General features: G+C 36.2%; 3 protein-coding genes across 4 annotated transcripts in view; 1 reads left to right on the plus strand and 2 right to left on the minus strand.

Moving 5' to 3' along the window:
- The window catches only part of sick (sickie), a 266,050-nt gene extending 253,341 nt beyond the window's left edge, over positions 1–12,709 (minus strand). Inside the window, exon 1 of the mRNA XM_074086211.1 lies at positions 12,644–12,709. Within this exon, the coding sequence (XP_073942312.1) occupies positions 12,644–12,694 (51 nt within the window). The 5' untranslated portion in view covers positions 12,695–12,709. The remainder of the gene's footprint in view (positions 1–12,643) is intronic.
- Positions 1–24,674, plus strand: part of Lipt2 (Lipoyl(octanoyl) transferase 2) — a 33,512-nt gene extending 8,838 nt beyond the window's left edge. The window contains exons 1-4 of one of the 2 annotated variants that reach the window (XM_074086365.1): positions 21,157–21,243; positions 21,317–21,477; positions 22,170–22,382; positions 24,161–24,674. In XM_074086365.1, the coding sequence (XP_073942466.1) occupies positions 21,236–21,243; positions 21,317–21,477; positions 22,170–22,382; positions 24,161–24,513 (735 nt within the window). In that variant the 5' untranslated portion in view covers positions 21,157–21,235 and the 3' untranslated portion in view covers positions 24,514–24,674. Of the gene's footprint in view, positions 1–21,156; positions 21,244–21,316; positions 21,478–22,169; positions 22,383–24,160 lie in introns of those variants that run through there. The other variant, XM_074086360.1, reaches the window with a different exon arrangement.
- The window catches only part of tyn (trynity), a 70,482-nt gene continuing 69,325 nt past the window's right edge, over positions 24,660–25,816 (minus strand). Inside the window, exon 17 of the mRNA XM_074086325.1 lies at positions 24,660–25,776. Coding sequence (XP_073942426.1) covers positions 25,625–25,776 — 152 coding nt within the window. The 3' untranslated portion in view covers positions 24,660–25,624. The remainder of the gene's footprint in view (positions 25,777–25,816) is intronic.

Genomic DNA, 25,816 nt, shown 5'->3' on the forward strand with positions numbered 1-25,816 from the left:
AATTAAGACCTTCGTTATGACTTATGACTATTGTAGCTGTTACCAACTGAGGCTGTGGTTTGATTGTCCCTATGCAACATCGGCAAGCGTGGCGTGGGACGCCCTCAGACTAATGGTGATTTTCCACCGGCGAGGCGAGACGAGAATTGAAATTTGTATGCATTCCCGCCGCGAGCCACCATACAAATTTCAATTCACGTCTCACCTCACCGGTGGAAAATCACCTTTAGTGGAGCGATAATTTTCGCAGGGTAACTGACAGTAACTGGATGAGAGTGGCCGAGGATCGTTCTCAGTGGCGTGCAATTGGAGAGGCCTATGTCCAGCAGTGGACTAAGATAGACCGATGATGATGATTATGATGCAACATCGTGAGGTAACCTGAATACACCTGCGAATAAATACAATGATATATTTGAAGATGACTTGCATTCACAGCATACTGGAAGCAGTAAGATAATTTTCTTCCGTTCTCATCCAAATGCGAAGGGAAGCAGACCAGCGCTCTATACATGAACGAGTGTCAAGCGCGTTGTTAATAGATTATTATACTGATTTTATACTATAGACAGAGTCGTGTTTGCTCTTGCTTGGACTACATAAGATAATATCTCAGATTTAGGGCTTAAAGTTCGATAGCTTTTAGTTCACCCGTTCCAAATTCAAATTTTTATTGCACATGCAGGTATAAAAGGACACTAGTTGAAGATTTTTCGGATAAGTATGAATCAAAGAGGCAGAGGCTGTCCAAATTACCTGCAGAAAGAATTAGCTGTAAATAATCCAATTAAACCACATAAACAAAAATAAATTAGTTTATTTTTATTCAGTCTTATAATAGAAAAATCTCTGCCCTATAGAGAAATGATTTTTGATTCATGTTTCATTTACTTAGTATGCACCTCCTCCCTGCATAAAATGACGTCCCTAATGAAAGTAGTACAAGACATTGTTGAATATTCGATTTAATGCATCAGCGTTTGCAATAATTACAATTTGAATGCTGTCCACGGTTCTGAGCGACGTCTTGGCCAAGGAACCACGTGACATTGAGATAAGGTTTGAAATTGAATAATTGAGGTTTCGAATTGCCGTTTCATCCCTGGCCGATGTCACATGATAAATATCACACAGACACAGAGTTTCACTACACCAGTGGATTATTGTTGAGAGGTCACCCGTTCATGATTTTTTTTCAGCCAATTATTTAACAGTACTCTAAGACTTCTACGTAGTTAAAATTGCACTCAAAAAGTTTGCACAGAAATATATTTATGCTCCTCTATTCATTTTCTACTTGTTTATGTGTACTTTTACAACATATATATCAAATGATATGATTGGTTTATTGTTCAAGCACGAATTATGATGATATCTGTAAATATTCTCAATAATTTAATCCATAGCTGATCAAAATACAGCTAAGAACCACCGCAAATAAACTCGCTCTCACGTAAAAATCACATCGAAAACGGTCCATCCGTTTGAGAGTTACGATGCGACAGACATTAACGTCAAACTTATATTAGAACACGCCTCTTTTTTATGTCGTGGTTTAAAATACATCACACTAAGTTACAGAGCATACGAAGCTTTGTCCTTATAGGGCATTCATTTATGTAGATGTGCCCCAATCGTGGCAGCAGCAACGCACCCCAGATGACTTGCACTTGCTTTGAATGCACGTTTTAATGGGTTTGTTCTTGTTGGCCGCAAATATTTTTTATGGCATGCGAATGCTGCCTGAAAAAGAAGCAGCGTGGTGGTGGTGCTCAGTTTTCATGTAGTTGCCGGCTTTGCATTAAAGCATATCGTAAAATATTCCGTTTTTCGATAGCATAAGGATAATCTTGTGGTCTGATATAATATAGATTAGGATAAAAACAATGTTAAATGTTTGGTATACTTAGCAAACATTCAATCTAACCATAGTTAAAGGATTAGTGGCATTAGTGCCTTTTACGAGTATATGTACTTTAGCTTGAAAACAGCATAATATTTTATCTCTATACATAGTTATTTCATCCGTTTATTGCAAATACCAACAGAGGTAGTACTGTCTAACGCTTAAACCCAAGCGATTGGTAGAAAACTCTCATCCTATACCGTTTGACAATAAAACTGATGAAAGCAATTACGATTCCAAGTGCATTATCCAATAAGGCCAACGGAGCAGCAATCGTATCAATCAAAACGGGGGTTAATTATATAATAACATGAAATATATAAACAAAAATGTGTACCTAATCAAAATGATCGCTTCTATAAGGTCTAAAACAAAATCAACCTCATGAACAATGAGGCAAGCATCTTGGCACAGACGGAACAAACAGCTGCCCACGAGTGCATGTATTTATGTATCTCGGCGATTTCGATAGGGGCGTCGCCCCCTGACTTAAGACGTGCTTGCATACGCGGACCTATTCTGAGATCCGATGATCGATATTATTTTTTGAATCATTGAATGTGAAGCGATAAAGAAACGAGTCTTTTGATTTTTGTTAAATAATGTATGTACCTACGATATCAAAATCTTAAAGTGTATTCTTTTACATGAAGATAAGTTTTTACTTCTTAATTCGTAAAATGGGCTTCAATTTCAATAGTTATCAATACCTTCAACAGTAACAAACTATTACTTTTTAGATTTCAGAATGGACTAGAGGAAGGGGAGGTTAGCTCCGACAAGAAAGCTTTTAAATATTGGATTAACGAATTGTTTACTATGTACCTGACTAACTACTTCCAAAAAACTACAAAAGTAACTAAAACGGAATTTATAACGCTTAAATTTTTTCAAGTGGGTCCATATCATCTGTAAAGAATCGGGCACCGTCCCGTTCGGCTAACGCGGCGAATAAGGCCTGCGTCGTGTGGTGGTCATAAATTGCTTCGGTTTGATTAAGGCCCGCCCTGCATGCACCGGTGCGGTGCATCGCTACAGGGTGCTTAGTGCAGAGCTTGGCACTCCGCAAGCCCAAAATACTTACCACGTGCGACTTAAAAGTCGTTTAAGCTGAATTCTTTTGTGGACAAAACACGACTAAAAACAGTTTTACTTATTAAATTTGTATCGAATTGTCCTTTTAAATGCTATAACCTTTTCATTATCAACATATATATATCTGTTTCGGCATGACTTATTCGTATATTCATGCATAATTACAGCTTTCTAGTACTAGCGGTATCTGACCTTAGCCGCGGACAGACAGACAGACGGACAGAGATGGCGAAACTATAAGGGTTCCTAGTTGACTATGGAACCCTAAAAAGGTGACTAGACATGTTCTTTCCGTGAATCCCTCAAATCGTGTAATGCTATTTTACATAATAGTTAGATATCTGATAATTTTAAAATAAGTCACATATTTTAATGTTTCTTATTTTTTTATTAATTTAACTGTTAGTTTCCCTGTAAATTATATTTTATTATGCGTCAATAATTGTGAACGTTTGTCTGAACTTGTATACGTAGCAGCATTTTTAATTACCTACGCATGTCTTTAATTCGGTTCCAAAAAAAAGTCATCCAAAAAAGTCGTTGGAAAAACATAAAAACAATAAAATAATGTGAAAGACATTATTTTTTGAAATCAGCCTGTACATATTGCCACATTGCCATCTACTTTTGGGATTACTATTGTAAGAAGGGGATCGTTCATTTCCTTTGATTCAGTGTTTTCGAAAATTTGCGATCCTTTTATTATCAGATTTTACTTTTCTCAGAGAAAAAAAATTGTTGCATATGCAATGCAAGTGATACCTAACTTTCGTGAATTTTATTGTTTTCATACTCTTTGTTATGAATTTAAAATCAAAAATTTACAATTCCAGAACATATCGAAAATGATCAAGTTACATATTTATTTATTGAAATACATTTACATGGTATTACAGTGATAAACCAATAGGTACAGACAAATCACTTAAAGATACTAGATTGCCTAACATCTATCATCTCACAGTACGAGTATCGCAAGCATTTGGAGAACACATTTGACCACCGCCCCGCGAGCAGTGGCCCATTTCACGAAGCTACAAGTTACAATTTACAAGCGGTAGTCTCTTTTCAATGCATACTGTTAAACAAAGACTATCGCTTGTAAATTGTAACTCGTAGTTTCGTGAAATAGGGCACAGGTCCCAATCAGGTGTTTTTATTTTATTTTTTAAAACTGTTTTTCTATTCGATAACAGGAATTGTGTAGTTTTAATTTATAAAACATATACAAAATAGTCAAATACCGTATTGAGAAAGCACGATAAATACAAACTTTTCCGGTAAAAGACGATGGAAAGACTACATTTGTACTTGAATAACACCTAAAATGAAGTACATGTAGATACACCGATTAATAGATGTTATATTCGTTTAAACTAGTTGGACGTAACGTAGCTGTAGCTTTTGTATAGAGTATGAGGGAAGATGACGTCACGGCAAGAAAGCTGTAACATCCACTTGCAGGCTATTTAATCTAGGTTTAAGTGCTGTCAGATCCATACAAGAACTGTCAGTTTAAGCCTGAAATCGAGATTTAAAAAAGTCTACAAGTCGTCCCAAGTCACTAGCGCGTGGGAAGGTGGGGTAAGATAGTATCAAAATCAATTAGTAGTGTACTTTTGATTCTCAGCGCAAATAACTTAAAAGTTGCAAAAAGTGAGACAAAAAATACTCGCTACGTTCCTTCTTATTGATTGGTTTGCATAGATATCAATGAACATCAATCAGTCCACTTTCCGCATCCGCGTTTTGTGTAAATTGATGGTATGCAGTACGTAGAGCTCCGAAACAACGTATGCTGTAGAACAGCCTCGTGATTTAGTACGGCGCGACACAACCAGATTAACCTTCGATGGTTAATTACGACAAATGGTCCAACGGCGAGTAATGGCTTCCGAATAATACGCAGGTGACATTAATACCGTATTGCCGGTATTGCCCATGTTTGATGAAGAATGACGTTTATTGTTTTAAATTCGTCTGTGCGGAATTCGGTACCTACTTAAAAACGAGTTTCCAGATTAGAAAAGCACCCTATCTCCTTCTTCAAGGTTCCAGCTATCTCTTTACCAGAAACCTTGGTTCAGCGGTTAATAAGAAAAAAGAAGATATTAGAGCGTGGTGCAATGCACTTGGTCCGGGCACCTTGGCCGCCTCCATATTTTTGCGCTGACGTTCTTTATGCTTTGTTGGATACACGTAGTTGGATAGATGAATAAATAGGTAGGTATTCATTTAAGTAACTATGTATATTTTTAAATAAAAAAAATACAGTTGAACTTTTACGGAGTCTACACAATTTAACCTGTTTTTGAATTTTTTTAGCTCCATGCGGATAAGCACAGTAAAATATAACATGGTATCTATAAAATGTAAACTGAGAACAGCTGTCAAATATTCTTAACGAGTTAAAAATTTAAGCACACAATTGTTTGTAAATGAGTTTCTTAACTTCAAACTCGGGTAAATCCAATTCTGTTTTATTTTTTACATTTTAGTATTAAATAAAAGGGTAAAAAACTAGTTTTGTTACAATTTTATCAGTTAAGTAGAATTCCGAGTGGTTTTTGAGAAAAGTACAGTTAAAATCATAATATTTTTAACCGACTTCAAAAAAAGGAGGTTGTCAATTCGGTTGTATTTTTTTTATGTTTGTTACCTCAGAACTCCGTCATTTATGAACCGATTTGAAATTATTTTTTTAAGTTCGTCTAGGAATGCTTTCAATTAGGTCCCATAAGCAGCAAATTAGGATCTGATGATCGGATCTTAAGGAAATCGAGGGAACTCTTCAAGTATTGTAGTACCTATGGTAATTTGGATATATTTAGCAGTAACTCGTGCATTTGCTCTTGCAAATCATAATTTGGTGAAGTGGAACTGATGATGAAGACCAAAATTGACCAACGGAACTACTACTCAATAACAAGTATTTCACAGGTTAAATTTAAATTATCATGGTTAATATACTTACCTAGATAAGCGACTAAGAAGAAGCTTTAAGTTAATGATTCTTTCGAACTGATCTGATGCTGAAGCCAGAAGGTAGGCAACGGAACTCTGTTATAAAACAACGTAACTAAGTCGTGTTTGGGCTTAATGGAATCGTTGTGAGATATACTTTGGCTACGAATCACTAAAAAGTGAGAAATAAAGAATTTTTTTAACAAAAAAGTAAAACCGACTCCAAAAAAATAAAAAATAACAAAAAATAGAACCGACTATGAAACCCTTGAAAATATTTTTCTAGGTAAGTACGTACTAAATAGCTCGAAGTCGGTAACTCAGCACGACCCTGCAGGAGGGATTGAAACCCATAGTATGTAGGTGAGGTAGGGTTTTGTAGTCGGTTCCATTTTTTGTTATTTTTTTATATTAAAATCAGATAAATCCATATGACAGTTTTTGAAAAGCTTTTTTTATTTTTAACTTGCATGTATCTTATATGTATCTATGTACGTGCGGGTCAAATCTTGAAAGTTAAATTCGACCAAATTCGAGTAGTCGGATTGTCTTAAAATTTAGCATGCTTATGTAAGTTGCGTTTAAATTTGGTATGCAAATGTAGTTAGGGTGACAATGCAAGTACTGTCAACAAAAAGTACAGTCAGCAAAAAAAGCTTGTATTTAAAATGAAATCTATTTTTACAGCTTTTTTTTTTCAAATCTATAAACCAGAATCCAGGTCTGTTAAATCAAAATAATACAAATCCACACGATCGATTAATATCAAATGAAGGTAAATCCAATCAACATTTTACTTTTTGTAAAGAATGGATGGTTTTGATGCTGAATTTGCCGAACAGGATCGATTTCTTTAATGCTTTAGCCATAATAAAAAAATACATCACTTTTTTCAATAATCTCCCAAATGGTTAGTGGATTTATTTGAGTTTGAAGTTAAGCGACTCAAATGAAGTCGGTTAAAAACTCATCATCATGGGCTGGGCACCCGGGTACCCCGGCAAACTTTGAGTCCATTTAGCTTTAAACGCCCTCTAGTTCGATTGAGCGCAATCAATAACGACAGTTAATTTATAACGCTATCGCTACTTGACACTAGATGGCTGATAGCTATTATTATTTTTGAGTTTAATGTATTTTATTGAGAAGAAATCCATCTTATTAATGAACCAGATTTTTATACAATTTGGTATGTATAGGGAGAATCGAATTATGCGATTAGCGTTAATACTGCCCCAGCTTATCTCATAAATGTTGTTCGGATACTTAAGGTTCGTGATCGAATCCTGATAGGTACATTTTTAAAACAAGATTCTAAATAACATTTTTTGAGACAAAACGAACTAATTTGGCTGTGATAGCTAAAGCAAGTTCGCGGCTACTTTACAAAAGGTACATCGTACATTACAACACGATCGTCCTTACTATCTTCTATCTTTTTCTGATGGTAGGCCATTCAAACGTGGTAGAGCAAGACAACACACTAGACTTTACAGTGAAGACTCTAGGGGGCCGTAAACTGCGCGAAAACCGAGTCGCTTTATCTTTCAGAAAATTTAAATTTGGGATAAAAGGTCCAATTGACCCTACCGTGAACGACGATATCGCCTTAACTAAGCGAAATTATGTTAACCTTGTTATTACAAGCTTACTTTAACTTCACCTTGTATATTTGTTTGCTTATTTCAAATCTAGTAAGTTAATTTTGGTTTCTAGTGGTCGGATTGACTTGAAATTTGGTATACAAATGTTAGGTTGGATGACAATGCAAGTAGGTACAGTACAGTCAGCAAAAAAATATTCAACAAAAACATACTTACTTATTAGATACCTACTTGCAATAATAGTAGAACAGTTAGTTTCATTCACTATTATAAAAGAAACTACAAAACCACACGTGAATTTTTTTAAGTATTAGGTTGATTGTTGGTATTATATTAGCCACAAGGCATAGTGATAACCGGCTAAGTTTATCTAGCAAGTGACATCGACTTTTGGTAACTAGGTATCTATTATTACACCGCAGTACCCTATTTTTGCAAAAGCGTCAGGCACAAACTTTATAAAACGAGTTAGCGTCTCCCGTGGCGTCGTTGGGGAGCTACTACGAAATTCGAAAATCGAAGTTCGTATCATACCGTCCCTCTCACTCTCGTATTAAATAATATTTTCGTCAGCGGGATGGTAAGATACGAATTTCGAATTTTGCACTTCGTAGTACAGGGCCTGGAATAGTCAACACGTGTCTACACACAAGCTCGTACTGGAGAATCGTGGTATTTCCGCCAAATTCGCATCTGTTAAGGGATTGTGTCGCGAAGTTTTTGTGTGCGTCACGCTCTGAAAAACCTGGCGAAGGTACAAAGGTTTAGGCGAGGCACAGAGCGGAAAATTCGATTTTCTGGACCTCGCCTCGCGTAATGCGCTGTGGTCCGGTCAACCCTTGCCATAGCAGCCCGCTAATCAAATTCACTAAGCCAATTTCCGGCCATATAGATAGCGAAATCAAAATATACTGCCGTTCTATCTGATAAAAGTTTCGGCTGTCTTTTCTAGGTTAAGAGGTTCATTATTTTGTTAATGGGTTAAGGCAGCGTAGTGGGCTTCGATTCGCATGCCTGTTACATCCAGTTGAGGTGCCTACCTAACAATATTTGAAACGTGACACAGTCAAATTCAAGTAATACTTAGTTAATTAAATACCTAAAAGCCTCAGACTTTATTTTTTTTCGTTTTAAAGTTAGTTGATTACATTTATTTTCGAATACCTTCATTATTCAAAAACATATACGTGTGTTGTGCTGTCAGTAATTATACTTGGTTTTTTAACTCTACATTCAATAATTTTTATAACTACAATTTCTATACATATACCTTTTTTTGTACTCAGTCTGAAAGTTACAAATACAACATGCGCCAATGAAACGTTTTAGCGAGTTTGCATATGTTTTAGAAAGTTTAATACTGGCCATATTGCAGTCAGTTTGATTTCGTTGGTGTTTCGTTGAGGATTTTCTTCTAAAAACGTCGAAGCGAAATTGACAAATTATAAATAAGTACTTTCTGTTTTTCAGTTATTTAATTAAAACGTCTTTAATACTTGAGCCCTCATTCCGCTGTGCTGTGTGATAGAGCTAATGTTGTTAATTTTCGCCGCTCATTCAATGCGCGGATTCGTAAGTTACCATAGGTGTACCTATAGGTGTACCTATAGGTACTATTTCTAAACAGTGCTATTGTTTACTGCCAACAATACAGCAACATAATGGAATAGCTTCCAAGGCTAAGTGGAATTCAAATTTTAATATTATGTACAACAATTTTATTAATCAACCTCAATAGGCTCAATAGGTTTCTCAATGAAACACACCAAAAAGTTTAAATTCAACGGAATCCTATTAATATACTCAGCAGCATAAAATTTGGCCCGCTCTACATACAAAATAACATATTAATCTGGCCCTCGAATGTCTGCAGATACATACATCGCATCTCAGTATATTATGTTATTCTGGTGACCCAGTGGACAACTTCAGACTACCACACAAATATCAGCTATAATTTTTAGCTATCGGTATAACACGTACGTACGTTCTACCCGATATCATAATTAACATTTTAAATAAAACTTGTCAACATAAATAAAAATAATTTATCAAATTAATGACAAAAGTACGATAACTCACTCAAATTTATTAAAAATGTTTTACTATATCCCAAAATTGACAAGATTTCATATTTCTAAGACTATAATTTTATTCGTTCTCTGTATTCTGTTTGGAAAGAGTAAAACGCTGATATTTTTAAAATTTCACTACAACTATTAATTAATTTATTACATTTTTTAAGATGTGCTTATTCTAAAAGGGCATAACTCCAAAACTACCACACAATAGATCCATTACTTTTGTCTAGTCTCTTAAAAAAAAGATCACGTAAATCTGACGTAGACGTTGCATAGAGACGTTAATGAAATGATGACAGCTCCTTTTTCTAGTGAAAAAGGCAAAGGAAACATATCTATTATGTGGTAGTATTGGCAAATTCAGACATATTTTTTCATTTTCTTGTATTTTTTTAAATATGGAGAAATCAAATATAATAAATATTTTCCCATGTTCAGGAGGCAAAACTCTTTCGATTCCTGTAGTACCTAATTTACAGGTGTTAAAAAAATTAAATCTTGTCAATTATAGGTGATACTAAAATCTCCTAACTTACGAAATAATTAATTGCAACAACGTCACAAACTTACGATACTGTTGTTCTCATTGACTTGGTTAGGTATTTTTAACGTTCCCACTGGACGTTTAGTCGTTATTCATTAAAAGTGTCGAGTAAGTCCCGATATCTCGGCATAATAACGAAGGCTTGCGGGGCTGCCGGCAGATGTCGGGGCAATGTGGGTCGTGGGCTGATAAATGTTCGCGCACCCGGGGGATATTGTATCCGTGAAATAGCGAGATAAAGCTACGCCCCGCTACTGCGGCTACGCTCTGCTACTACTACGTAATTCGAAAATCGAAGTTCATAACGTACCATCCCTTTCACTCTCGTTTTAAATAATAGAAGCCAGGCCCTATACTACAAAGTGCAAAATTCGGTTCCCGCTGACGCTAATATTGTTCAATGCGAGAGTGAGTGAGTGAGTGGGACGGTACGATACGAACTTCGATTTTCGAATTTCGTAGTAGCCCCCTGCAGCCGGATATTGGATGCGGCAAATGCTTGTACTCGTAATAGAGGATATGCAAGCATTTTTAGGGTTTCGTACCTCGAAAGGAAAAAACGGAACACTTATAGGATCACTTTGTTGTCCGTCCGTCCGTCCATCTGTCAAGACCCATTTTCACAGGAACGCGTAGAGGTATCAAGCTGAAATTTATATCAAATACTCAAGTTTACTGTCCCTTGGAGCTGTGAGAAAAATCAAACTTCTAAGCCAAAACAATCAAAAGATACAGCCGTTTATGCCGCAAATTTCCGCAAATTTTCGAAACTCGCAAGGGAATCAAAACCTACAGGGTACTTCCTGTGAACTCAGAATCTTGAAATTTGCTACGAAGCAACGTCTTATAGCACAGATAAAGGAAAAATTGCGAAAAGCATAATTTTTTACTTACATCATATAATAAAAATATTTGGACGGAATCCTCGGTGCGCGAGTATTAATGCAAAACACGAAGTTATGGACGTTTTAAATTGTTAATTAGACCGAGAGGTGCGTCGTAGACTTTGACGTCATATGCTACGACGGCCATAGAAAGTTCATACTAAATTTCAGTTTTCTCAAACAGATTAAGTCACTCGTTTTATTTTCCAGTTTTCTATTAGGTTAAATTATGAAAAGAAAATTGGTTCCATGAAACCTCCACCAACATTAGAATATTTAATAGCTGTCGTTTAAACTGGGAAGAGATTAGCACTTATAAATTACAAAGTACATAAAAACGTCACGGCTTAAACGAACTTTAGAGGCCCCCTGACCCTCACATCCGAGCAGTTTAGCCCTTGACCTGGTCGCGCTGGGAGCCGGCCGGGCGTCCCGCGACTAAGCGCGGAGCCCTGTACCGCATTAATAAAGGTAAGTACACCCGTGACGGCTAATGTGTCGTTATAGCCCGTCCTGAAAAACTTATTCTATTCCCCTGAAACACCTTCATACAAATAAAACACGACTCTACCGCCAACAAACAAGAATACATTTCATTCGCAAGGCATCCACCAAAGCGCGTTTACGGGCCACCATGAAGAGCCTGCAGTTTTAGCACTTTCGTATTTCCAACACACCTAATAAAGCCCTATTGTCTTAGTCATAGAGTTTAGGTTCGGCTGCTTAACTAAAAATTTCGATCGTGAAATACAGATACAAATACTTATAGTATGCATTGTACGGCGAGTCTGCGACTGAAAGTACTCGGCGCGAGTGGAAAGGCCTTTAATCGCAAAATGTTTACCGGGAAAAGGACTTGAAATTAAATTGTGTTTTAACAATTTAGAGATTGTAAACTCTACTAATATTATGTATAATTACTATTTCTTGTCGTTATGAAAGATTAATTATATCGATAATGACTCATTACACAGAAAAAAAGTCAGCCTAGTGCAGGGCTCGCGCACCGAGGGTTCTGTACAAATTAGTAGTATCTACTTATGTTTATCCAGTGTTAATAGAGCCCCATCTCTCCTAAGCAAATGTAAGCAGAGTAGGGTCAGTTTAGATCGATATAAACCGACAGACATAAAAGATTTTCAGACTTTTTTAATTGGTTGTGCTAAATAGTTAAACTTCATATGACATTTCAGGTTTCTAGGACAGATGAAGTACCAGTATTGGCGTGAAATTTTTTTTTCATTACTCTAAACGCTTGTGTATTTAATATTAATTTCAACTTGATACCTACACACTTTTCTGAAGGGTCTGAGGGTAAAAGGGGTCTTAACAGATGGATGCGCAGTTAGATGGACACCAAAGTGATCTTATAAGGGTTTGTTTTAAAGGTTATTTTTGTCAAATGAGGTACGGACTTAAAAAAGAAGACCTACACTTCCAGTGTAGCTACTAAACAAAAATTAAAAAAAAATGATATCCGCAATTTTCAACACTCTTTTCTATCATTTTAAAATGTAGTTTATTGGTCGTTGCTCTCTACGCCGCTCTCTATTTTTAATTAGTACCTGAATGGTCTCATCGTAGGAGTAGTTGCGGGTCGCAGCCGCGGCACTCATTTCACCGGCGCGCGCGCGTCTGCGCCCACATCTGAAAACAATCCCGCATTACAACACAAGCCACTAGTTGGTCAAACATCAAACTAATACACCAAAGTTCAAGCCCAACCGACCATTAAGTAGAAGTGGGGTAAAATCGACTTCAAAAACTTGACCCCAAGTAAGCTAAAATTAAAAAGTTTTTAATAATTATACTGTCTGGGGTTTGTGTCTGCAAAGAACTTGTGTATACGTAATTAGTTAAAGAATAACTACCTTTCTAAGGTAAATTAATAATAATAAGATACATTGATATTATCCTCACAGGAGAATCGCTGAAACAACCTCAAAAACCTGAGAATCGATATTTCAAAGTGTTGCCAGAATCCTTTGATACCACAAATCCTTTAAGAATTGGGTGCAAATTATTTAACAGAAGCACGCCAGATGCTGGACCGAAGTTGCTGAAACTTGTCCGGGCTGGCTCATGAATAATTATAAGCGGGGATGGCGGTGATAACTCACTTGGCCGCTGCTGCCGCGTGCTGGGCGGCGCGGCGCGGGCGACGCAAACGGGCGATCGCGTTCGCTTTTGCTGCGGTTATGATGAATTAACTAGTATTAATAATAATAATTTGTTGTTATGAAAAATACAATGAAATACGAAGAATTTGCAGTAAAAACCATTATGTTAACTAGATTTTGCTGGCTAATCCACTGATTTTAGTTATTTAATTAATGTAACTCTTTAGCCGGTTTCATTAATATATTTTTTTCCGTACAATAAACATAAATAAAATAAATAACATGGGACAATTGACACCATTGGACCTAGTCCGAAACTACGCAAAGCTTGTACTATGGGTACAGGCAACGGATAAACATACTTAAATACTTATATAATTAAGCGAGCAAGACCCGAGAACAAACATTCGTATTATTCATACAAATATCTGCCCCGGCCGGGGATCGATCCCGGGAACTCAAGCTTCATAGTCATTCTCTAAACTCTTGGCTACCCGGTCGTCTAATAATAGTTAGTACAAGTTTCAGTAATCGCTGCACGTTCAGTTCTTGTTCCACCATCTATTCTGCTTTTCAGGAAGTGCCGCTTTTTATAGCTTAATTAGCTACATCTTAATTCTTAGGGCACGGGTCGCGGGTCGCGCGGGTCGCGGGGAAGCACGCGGAAGCATTTATACTATATTGTTCTACAAGAAATTGGGTTAATTAGAGCTTTATGAAATGCAAAACTTTGAGTTTGTATGGTTAAGCTTATTTACATATATACCTCTACTTACTCGTACAATATTTTTTCCTGAAAATTTCATATTAAATTAAAAATACGTATTATGAGATTTTATTTTATTTAACATGGTGTAAGTAAAGATTGGTGTTCATCTCAATTAATTGTTCGCCAGCTACATCATGTTATTTTTTTTAACTGTATGAAATTAAATAACCTAACTTTAATAATCCCTTAATATTCCCCACAGACTATATTTGATGTTTATGCCTTTCACATATAAAGGCTTTGCCTTATGAGCTAAATGCTACAAGGTGTTCTGCGGGCACAGCCGAAACCACATTCTAGTTATAAACATGTAATTATCTAAAGTGCATGAGAGTATTGGTTTTATGTACCTAGTTAGCATCTTTTCATGAGAATGGGAACTACATCCATACCTGTATTCGACACAATCGTAGACGTAGAGATAAAACCGCTGTTGCTAGGTAGATATACTTTATTGAGTCTTTAGTATACTTTTGAAACACGTGATTAGTATTTTGATATCTATATAAATAAAAATGAATTGCCAAATACCTATACACCCGAACGACGGCACCGAATTGGATAAATATTGTTAGGACAAGGTTTGTGCGTAACAAATATTTTCAAAATCGTTAAAGCATAGTCAGATTAATATTTGAGCCGATCCGCGCTACGATTACCTCTCATATTTCACTATCTACATTTTTTTACCGTACAACGGCAAAACCCACTAGACTTTAGCAAACTGTCCTCCGATGGAGAGAGCCATTTTTTTAAACTAGCCAATATTTGAGTCCCTTACATTTGAAGCATAATGTACTAATAAAGTCGCGATACCATACTATCCGATTATATCTTTATCTTTGGACTCGATCACACGTAATATCTATCTATACTCGTAGTACCTAAGTGCCTGCGATATTCGGGTAAAGTAAAAACCTTCAACCGCTTTTGCACACGAAAAGAGCCATAAAACCTAGAAGATAAGTGGTATTGAACTTTACTTATGTTACCTAAACTTATAAAAATGAGGTGAATTATTATTCCGACAGTATAAAAAAAATACCTAGATATAATATATTTTTAATGATAAAATCAATAATTATTCGTAAGCTTCCGTTTAAATTAAATAATGATTTCATATTACCTATAGTTATACGTTCGTTCATAGTCCACGAATTGGACACACGGGATAAGCCAGTATCAAGACGGATCAAAGCCTTGCTGCAAAAAACCGTCGGTGGCATCGATCGAAAACTTGGCATTCCCATCACGCAGCAGAGCCTACTGCGCCGTCGCCATGGCAACCGGAGCGAGGCTACCATATACCGCCAAAAAATGTTTTATGTTTTTAATATTTAGACTTTTTGTTTATCGTAGATAAATTTATTTAAATTTACATTTTAAATTTTTACAGATGTAGTAAATGCCATAATGTTTTGCCATCTTATTTTGTCGGAAAAGTTTTTTTACGTAGTTTTTTTAAAATAAACTTATCCGACAAAATACGATGGAAATAGTAGATTGTTGCACCAAGCAGAAAGTTTTTTATTATTGACGCTCGGGGCCCCAAAGCGGCAGCACGGGGCAATATAAATTACTCAATGCAATCATCTGCTTATCTTTCAACTATTACAGGAATAGTAGACGAAAAAAAACTCATGCTAAACAATTAATAGGAAAGAAATGTCACTAGCACTCGATGATTCCATTTTTGTAAGTTTATATTCGCACTCTCAAAAAATTATCACGGAAAATTCGCAAGGTTCCCGCACATTTTTTTTTAATTTCTTACTTTTTTTGGCAGAGTTAGTAGCCAGTAGCAGATTTTTTAACCCGCGATCTGTCAAATTTCGGATGGGCGCCAGGTTGGCCAACCAAACACACAAAGTTTTTTTTTAATATACGGCTACTTGTTTTTCGTAGCATTGGTATTGCTTTGGTGGTGCAAAAAAATATCTAAAACAATGCAATAAAGGATAATTTGCTTTAAAATGAACTAAAATACATACTCATAATTTTTTTTATTGTAAGTTAGTCTTTGCCAAACTCAACAGATTAGCGCAAAATAAAAGATAATTAGAGTATTTTAGTAACATAATACTTTATCAACTAATTATAGAATACAGGCTCAGAATATGTTACAGCACTAACCTTGCTTTGAAAGTTTACTTACAAACTAAATTAATTCAAGTTTAAATGCCACGTGGGCGATATGGTAGAACGGAAGGCTAGAAGTCGAGAAATGCCTCGTCAGCTCGTGCGTCCTTTTCTATCTAAGGACGTTCGATGAGACACACAGATCGAGAAAGGGTGAAATCACACGTACTGAAAGTGTCTAGAGCTAGGGGTTATCTGACTGCGGAATGCAGATATCTGCCGTGTAGACAGAACATTCCCGACAATGTAGAGTAATTTGGAAACCGAGTTTCCTCAACTATTAGCTAACCTCGAGTTTGACAGTTGTTTGAATTGTCTAAAACCGCGACGCGACTTTTCATTAGATAAGTACATACATTTTAAAGTTTCTTGTTCCCCTTATACTCGTAAGGTTTGCTAAGGTATTTCCTCTTCTTTCCGGCTTGCTCGGATTATAAACCATTTCAGATTTCAAGAGGGTAGATTTCTTTTAATATAATAAACTATAAAGAATACAATATGAAGATACTTTAGAGGAAAAAATAAAAATATCCATAGGCTGAGATGAAAACGTTTTCTTAGAAGTGTGCTTAGATACTGTGCCTCTAGTGTGGCGTTTTCACAAAACAACATTCGTAAATCGAGCGTTCGATCGACGATACGTAGCCGCCACATGTCCACGGTGCGGCGTCGTCACCCGTTTTCGTTACGATACGCAGACGAAATAGGTTAACGTAGCAAACCTACACTCACAAAAGTTGTTGTGCAAACTTTCCGCTAGAGGCGCTGTTCGTGTTTCCATACAAATTGAGATTTTAACGCGAACGCGATCGAGACGTATTTTGTGAACGGGAAAATACACTAAGCGTACAGACGCCTACGATTTAGGCTGTATTTCCACCAGACATGAGTTTGTCATGCATGAACTAACCAATAGAAACGCTTCATTTATCTATCCTCGCTCAGCGCAGCGCTGGTGGAAACAGCTCAGCGGAACGTGGATAGGTACCTAAATAAAGCGTTTCTATTTGTTTATGACAAACACATTCCTATATAGTCTATGGCATGCGAACTCACTCTTACGCACGAAGTTTTAGTTAGTTTTTAGGGTTCCGTATCCACAAGGGCAAAAACGGAACCCTTATAGTTTCGCCATGTCTGCCTGTCTGTCTGTCCGTCCGCGGCATTGCTCAGGAACTATCAATGCTAGAAAGCTGTTATTTAGCACGAATATATATGTAAACTATGCCGACAAAACGGTACAATAAAAAAAAAAATATGAGTACCTCCCATAGACGTTAAGTGGGGGTGTTTTTTTTTCTCATCTAATCTTAGAGTGTGGGGTATCGTTGGATAGGTCTTTTAAAACCATTAGAGGGTTTCTAAAACGATTTTTCATTAAAATCGAGGTTGGGGGGAACCCCCTCTAAAATCTAAACCAGTGGGTGGAAAATTTTTAAAAATTCTGGATGGTAGTACTTAAATATATCAAACTTTCAAGGAAAACTATAACGGTTAAGTTTTCTTGAGAATGAGTAAATAGCAGCCTAAGGTATAAAATATACCTAAACTTGGAATCTTGAAATCCTTAGAAAAATATTACTTCTTTTTCGTAATGGCTACGGAACCCTATTTCGGGCGTGTCCGACACGCTCTTGGGCGGTTTTTATAAATATAGTTGTATCGATTGGAAGAGAGATCTAGAGGGTTTTGCTGTTTTTCGGTAAAAAAATGCAGAAATCGAAATGTGAGAAGAACCCTGTTTGGCCTTTCATGGTCCCGTACACCGTATCATCTTGTGTAGTCAAATGGTGTAGTTTTTTCCAAGGAGCTACCCTCCACAAATGTCTAAATATAGCCGTCGCGCCAGGAAGCGCTCTCATCCTGCCTCGCCTATTAGTTAGCCAGTGTTTACCTCACTGATATATTCTGGGATCTACCTATTAATAAAGTTAAATTTATGTTTGAGGGTTTGTTGGAGAATGTCTGAAAACTACATTATTATATGAGAACTAATGAGAAGCGCCTCAGAAATTTGACTTAGTTTCATTAGTGTGTCACAAGTGAAAAAAGTATCGATGTTTTAGCGGTTATCACGTGACTGTTCTCATTATTTCACTTTCACAATGTCACCACAAAAAAAATACAGAAACATTTAGATGCACATTTTCTCAGTACTTTACTCTTATTTCAAATTCAACATATGCATTTTTACGTCGTAAGCCGAAATTAAATCCTAATATTTATTTAATTAAATTTATGAATATTTTGTTAAAAATATCCAAGACATTAATCTTGTTTTATAAATCCCGATTTTTTATAATGATTCATTCAGTACCTATGCGATTCTCCTGATCACCGCTTACGCGGACACTTAACGGTGCCTGCCATTGGAACTACCTGGCGCATGGAAGGCTTTGCAAAAAGTGTTAGTGGTACACTCGCCTTTTAAACCTACTCATGTTTTGCATCCAAATTTTTACACGCACGGTCAAGGACTTTAATTTATGAGCCGACTTGGAACAATTTCATAGTAAACGTCGCATTAATTAACAAGGAAAATCGTAATGAATTTTCATTTCAAAAGGTTCCATGCTGGCTCATGAATTAAAGTCCTTGACCGTACCTACCTACGGGCGACCCTATAGTGGAGGACTGAAGGAGCACCATCCATCGAGGGGTGTACCGCCGTTTCGGCAAAATATTTTTTGCCAAATTTCACTTCCCAAAAAACTTATCGCAGTAGCTTCATTTCCCGAACGAATTTTTAGCATATTATTATTTCGCATTTTATTCATTTGGTATAATTTTACATTGTCAAGTTTTATAATGATAAACGTTTATTAAGCAAACGTTTTCTTTTGCCTATAATATTATATTCCAAAAAATTTTTGTTCAAAATGACACGTCGCACACGAACCAACCACAGAAACCAACTGCTAGGTACCAGAAAAGTAGGTTAGGTTAGGTTAGCACTGCGTCCCCCACAAAAACGAACTGCTGCCAGAAAAGTAGGTTATTATACCATGCAATATTTTGTGAAACGATACATTTTACTAAATAATATTTAGTAATATGAAACATGAGTCATGTTACATGACTAAGTAATTATTTTTGAAACAAATATGCCAAAAAAAATGTACTATGTAAAATTGCGATAAGTTGTTTTAGCAAATTATTTTTTGCCAAATGATAATTTGAGTAAAATATTTTAGGATGTGGTACTTTGGGAAAAGTTTTTTGCCCATACATTAGTAATCCCCATCGAGATCATGTTGATGAAAACTACTTTTTCGTCGGGTAGTAGGTATGATGATGGAACTTGGCAGCAAGGACAAAGTTAAAAAGTTCAACAGAACCTGAGATCAGAACAGTCCCTAGGTAATGTAGACCTTGTAATATACACAAGGAGAACTGTAGGGCTACTACGAAACTCGAAACTCGAAGTTCGTGTCGTGCGGTCCCTCAGACACTTATACTATTTAATACGAGAGCGAGGGGACGGTGCGATACGAACTTCGAGTTTCTTAGTAGCCCTGCTGACGTATCTACGAAGAGCCAGAGGATCAAATTTCTCCGAAACCGGTTACCGATTTACCGATGATGCGACACCCTACGTTGTATACCTGGGCAAGCAAAACGCTTTTACTTATTAGGTTCACTTGTTAGCAACATAACTAATTACTAACTGAAAATTATTTTCAAGGTATTCCATAGGTAAATCATATTAGATATTCCCTATGAAATGTAAAAGAAAATAAACACGAACTAAAAGAATTTCTCTGCTCACCCGCGACCTTATGATAGCTAAGTATACAAGATATTATGCGTGTTCATGCAGTTCCTCCACCTCCACACTGTAAGAATACACACAAATCACTTAGCTATCATAAGGTCGCGGGTGAGCAAATAAATTCTTTTACTTGATTGATATCTCGACCTCCGCAAAGTAACGCTTGATTCAATAAATGAAACACGAATAAGCTAAGTATTACGACAGAATAAGTAATAGTATTTACGTATTTGCCTACTTATACTTAAATTTTCAATATAGCGGGAAATCAGTATGCATAAATCTGACTAGTTTGATTTAACATAACATATTTAAGTAGGTAAGTAAAAAATCTTATTCGCATTACCCCTGTTGTCATCGCCTGAGAGAACTCCACATGTCTGATTTCACTAACACCTTATCCAAACACGTCATACACTTTGGTGCACTTGTGCAGGGACGGTGTCATAAGAGTTATTTTTCATCCCAACTTAACTTGGATGGACGTTGACAATAATTAAGTTACACTGATCTAACCACAACCTATTCTAACTGTTATCTTTTTCAAACAGACGTACAGTAGTTAGATCGGATTTAAGCTGGTCAACTAGGATTTGTGAGCTGTTTTAACTTAAAAATAGTAGTGTTTATATTGACAGCTGGTTTACGTAACGAACGAAACACCGCCCTACCGCCAGAGAACACGGGAAAACTGAATTGACTGAAAAGATTGAAGCATCATGTCTCGTGCCGTAGTCGTACAACTGCGAAGTAAAATATCGTTTTTGATGATAGTGTCATCTAGCGTCGAATAGCTGAACTAAATCAACTGCTGAGCTAACACTGCCATCTCTACGTTTCTTCTGAAACTAACACTGCACTTGGACATCCTGTCAGCCTTTTCATATTAAGCCATGAACAAATCAAAATCAGAAATTTATTAATCTGAAGTTTTTCAAGAGCCACATTGGTTGTTTTTTAACCACATTTTAGAACTACAGCACAATATTAATATTAAATCAACAGAAACCGGATGAAAAAGAAATGAAAATAAAATAAATGAGATTAAAGAAAAAAAAAGGAAATGAAAATTATCAAGCGATCTTCTGCGATATTTTTGCCATGTCCGTTACGCCTCTTTTGACTTCTGCTTATAAGATGCATTGAATCGTGTCCAGTTTGTTCGTTCTAGTATTATTTCAACAAATAAGCTAAGCTTGCCTACCCTCAATGTACGCACCTGGTGACAGCACTGGTAAAAGTTGCAAGTTGGGCAACGCAACAGTGGCAACACAAAACGTAGTGACAGATGACATGACATGACAGATAGATTGATCTGCAATTGTTTAGGTTTTGTTAAAAAAACTACAAGTTAAAAATGAAAAAGTAATAAAAAAATACAAATCAGAAACAGTATAGTTTTGTATACACTATTTGTAACTCTAGTTTTATATTCAAGCAAAATGGTGAAGGTCTGGCAGTTGGGGCTCATGAGTTTTGACACCGCCCTGAAGATTCAGGGGGCTCTGGCGCGGAAACATTTGGATGCATTGATGAAAGGACAAGATGCTAATTGGGACACCATTCTATTGGTGGAGCACAAGCCTGTCTACACTGTAGGTCGGTATAAAAAAATTGGTATATCAGTTTTTGGTACAGTCATGGGCAAAGATATCGACACGGCCAAAGTTGCAAAAATATGTATAGGTACACGGTCTTAATGTGAAGTGCATAAAGTCGTATATACAAATTTTTGTAACTTTGGCCATGTCAATATCTTTGCCCTTGACTGTAGGTATGCATAACCTTTATTTGAGTAGTCAATGCTGCTCACCATAATTTGGTCAAGGCTGTAGAATATCCCCTCGTATGTCCTGACATACATAATTATATGCCAAATTTAAGGCTACCTTTTTGTATTTATTTAAATCAGAAGAATTTGTGCTTTTTAAAACAGATGAGACTAGCATTCAGTACTTTTTTTTTAGTTCCAACATACAAGGGGATATTATTTCTCACAGCTCTAATAATCGTAAAACTAACTGTTGTATCAACAGAATGATTCCTTACTGGATACTAAACATTTGCTTTTATTATCATTTGACTTTGACTTTGAGCTCTACATATTATAAATACTGACAATACCATTCATATACATTTTGCACAGCAAGATGATTTATAAAGTAAAAACTCACTATGCCACAGAAATTAACTTCAATTGCTTTCATCCTACTGCAAGATTCATTGTGGCTGTGCTTATGCTAACTATGTAAAAGTATATAATAAAATACCTACCCATATAACTTTTTCAGGTATTAGAGATGAGACACCAAAAGATGAAACATTGAGACTTCGTAGCCTAGGAGCTGAGTTTAGGAAAACAAACAGAGGTGGACTCATCACGTTCCACGGCCCCGGGCAACTGGTAGCCTACCCCATCATTAACCTAAAGCATTTCAAGACAAGCGTCAAGTGGTATGTCACAAGCTTGGAGGAAACTGTCATTAATATGTGCGAGGAGTTTGGTAAGAAATAGTTTGTTTTGTACCTTACACATTTTACTAGTAGAATGACACAGACAAATTCCACACAAATGAAACTGTATAACTAAACTATAGTCAAAACCGTTTATAGCAACAGTTATATTGACATATCGGATGTAACCTTATATATATGTACCATAATAAAGCTGGTTATAATGACCAACCAAGTTTAATGACCATAAAATATATTACTGTCCTTTTGATGTTGTCATAAACGATTTTGACTGTATGTATATTAGCATACCAAAATGAAGCCTACAAAGAGCGACCAATGTACTCCCTAGCCTCACATGACATTGTGGAAAAAGGCAATCATATGCTTTTCAGAACATCAGCAAAAATGACAAAGCGTTTATGTTTTCCAGTGGTTTTGTGAGCATATTGCAAGGTCAAATGTTTAACTTGTTGATGAGCTGCATCACCCTTGCCATAAATACATCATTTTGCTCCCTTGTGACACAAATAACTATTTAGTCCTTTAATTAGTACGTAGAAAGATGACAAAAAAGACCTGTGTGCTTAAGCAATTGTTATGGAAAATGTTCAGGTCATATCTGCTCTGCAATTTTTTACTATTTGTGCTGTGCATAATTTATTTATACTATGGCTGTGCAACTTTAAGAAATCATGATATTACAATTACTATTATGATAATGCGACAATTTGCGAGTGTCTGTGTTACTCTTTTATTTTGGAGATCTCAGAAATGACTAACGATTTCGGTGAAATTATGTAGCTTTCGGGAGCGAACACTCGATCTAGCTTTATCCTATCTCTGGGAAAACGCGTACCTATTTGGAGTTTTAGTGGTTGCCGTAACCGAAAAACCTATAGGGTAGGTGTTTCTTAGAAACTTAAAACTTGGTATGAAGGTAGCTCTTATAGCATAATCAATAAAAAGTCTGAAAATCTAAGTTTTTATGTCTGTCTGTCTGTCGTCAGTAACAGAAACCATTTAAAATGCTATGCTATGCTAATAATGTATATTCTTAGAAACCTACAAATCTGTACGAAACCCTCGGTGCACCAGTCTGACTCGAAAACCAAGTTTCTCGCAAAAAAATAGGGAAAGAAAAAAAACATAATATTTAACAATGAAAACTTATTTTACTGAAATAGGTGATTTGATTAGTCGTAGCGTAGCGCGCTGCAGCTTACTTAAATTTGCCACATTATTAAAAATGTTGCAGATAATGTAGATAGCCTGCATATTTTTTCGAGTACTTCCCTGAACTCCATTAAAATCTATTCTATTCTATTACTTCAGTTTCACAGTTAGGTACTATAAAAATTGTAAATAATAATTTTTCCGATATGATTATTTACTGCAAAGCAACTTCGTTATTTTGTAGTCTTATTTAGCAATGCATTTATGTCACTCGATAAGTGAAGTTAAAGCAAAATCATTATTTGATTTAACTATGTGTAGGTAATGTCAATTCTATGAAATTATTGCATTTGCAATATAGCATTTGCAGCTCTAAGCTACGATTTTTCTATATGTGTAAAATTTAAATTATTATAATCACTGGCGCGAACTTTCAATCTAGGCTAGCTACTAGGCAAAAAGTATTCCATGTATAAAGCACAATCAAATTTTATTTTATTTATACCTTTTTACGTAACTAAACCATGGTGTTTTTAAAAATATTGTGAAAATACTTTTTTAAAGTACTCAGAATAATCTCCTGCTTGAGCTGTAGTTTTCCTAACCAGTTGCAGTGGTCACATAATGTGTGATACAAGATTCCTTCTTTCAGGGCTGAAAGCTAATAGGTCCCCGTACACCGGCGTGTGGATAGATGATAATAAAGTGGCCGCTATTGGGATCCATGCCTCCAGGTACGTCACCACTCACGGGATTTCACTCAATTGCGATAATGACCTGTCGTGGTTTGACCACATCGACCCGTGCGGCATTGACGACAAAGGCGTGACTTCCCTATCCAAAGAAACTGGTGTCAACTGCACCATTGAAAAAATCACACCCTTATTCCTCAAAAACTTCAGTAAAGTGTTTGGGTGCAAAACTGAGGAAATGGAGCCAAAAGAACAAGAAGAGATTTTAAATAGTGTTTACAATAACCTTATGGTTCAAAGCATACAACAATAATACCATTCAAAGTTACTATTAGTTAGTTTGTAGACATACTTATCGGTATGGTGTGTAACCATGATCTGTCATTTAGTTCATTTTACAATTGTTATGGTCAAACTAAATTATTTATGGTTAGTTAAAATGTTAAAATAAAAAAGAAATTATGTTTCTACAAATTTATTTCATTTGTTAAATAATGAAAAAATAAATAAGTAAGTTCCTTTAAGTCTAAATAAATAAAAGATGAAATCTCAAGTTGGGTTAAGAGAAACAATGGCTCAACGGCTCTTGAAAGCTTTGTACTCTGTACAAATATTACGTGCTATGATCATTTCTTCAAAACCCAACTGAAAGTTCGTGGGACACCAACTGTTACCGCCGCAGCGGCCATAACAGCGTATTTACATACAACGCGCATCCGGGCGAAGGCGGGGCCTCTCGCGGTGACGATCGCCTACTCACTTACGCTGCAGACTACTTTAACATTAAATAACGTAAGTAATAAATGCCTAGTAAGAAAGAATGCTAAAAATGCAATGGTTATAATCTAAAATGATATTTGAATTCAGAATAATCCCCTCAAATTTTGCGTTGACCATTTATGGTTCGATCATAAAATTCTGAGGGATTATTCCAAAGTTATAATTTAAATCTTAATTTTTTTTCGCTTAATATTCATAATTGTACAAACACTGGTCAATCATATTAAAAGTATTAAATACTTAAATTAATAAATGCATTGTTAACATCACTAAAATATATGTATAGGCATAAACCTAATCTAAATTTTAGCATTACCTATCTGCCTCTCAATTTGTCGGTGTAAACACCCATGTAGGTACGTTTTGTATATCTACTCGTTAAACTACTTATTACTTAATAAATGCTTATAAATGCAATAAATTACCACTAAGGTAAATGCAAAAGACGCGGTGGTTAGGTACAAAACATTGTGTAATACACAACATTACGTACATCGAAATGGACGGAAATTACGACCTGATTAAAATTAATCTATGTACGTCGATTTTGTTCAATGTCAGTCATTTGTATCACATTTGCCCCGATAGTGAGGAGGCAATGGAATGTCGCGGCGAATGTTTACGAGCCTGGGGGCATCCGCGATCTACGACATGTGCTTGGGCGGCGCCAGCCACTTGCGCATGTAGTAGCAGAACACGGTCGCGATATACAACAGCACCAGCAGCGCGCAGGCCACGCCCAGCAGCAGCACTGATCCCTTGCTCGGGCACGGTTCCACTATCGTCACTGTTTTCTCTGCAACAAATGACACAGTTAAACCACGCTTATAAATTAC

The sequence above is a fragment of the Choristoneura fumiferana genome, chromosome Z, assembly GCF_025370935.1.
Source record: "Choristoneura fumiferana chromosome Z, NRCan_CFum_1, whole genome shotgun sequence".
Taxonomy (NCBI): Eukaryota; Metazoa; Arthropoda; class Insecta; order Lepidoptera; family Tortricidae; genus Choristoneura; species Choristoneura fumiferana.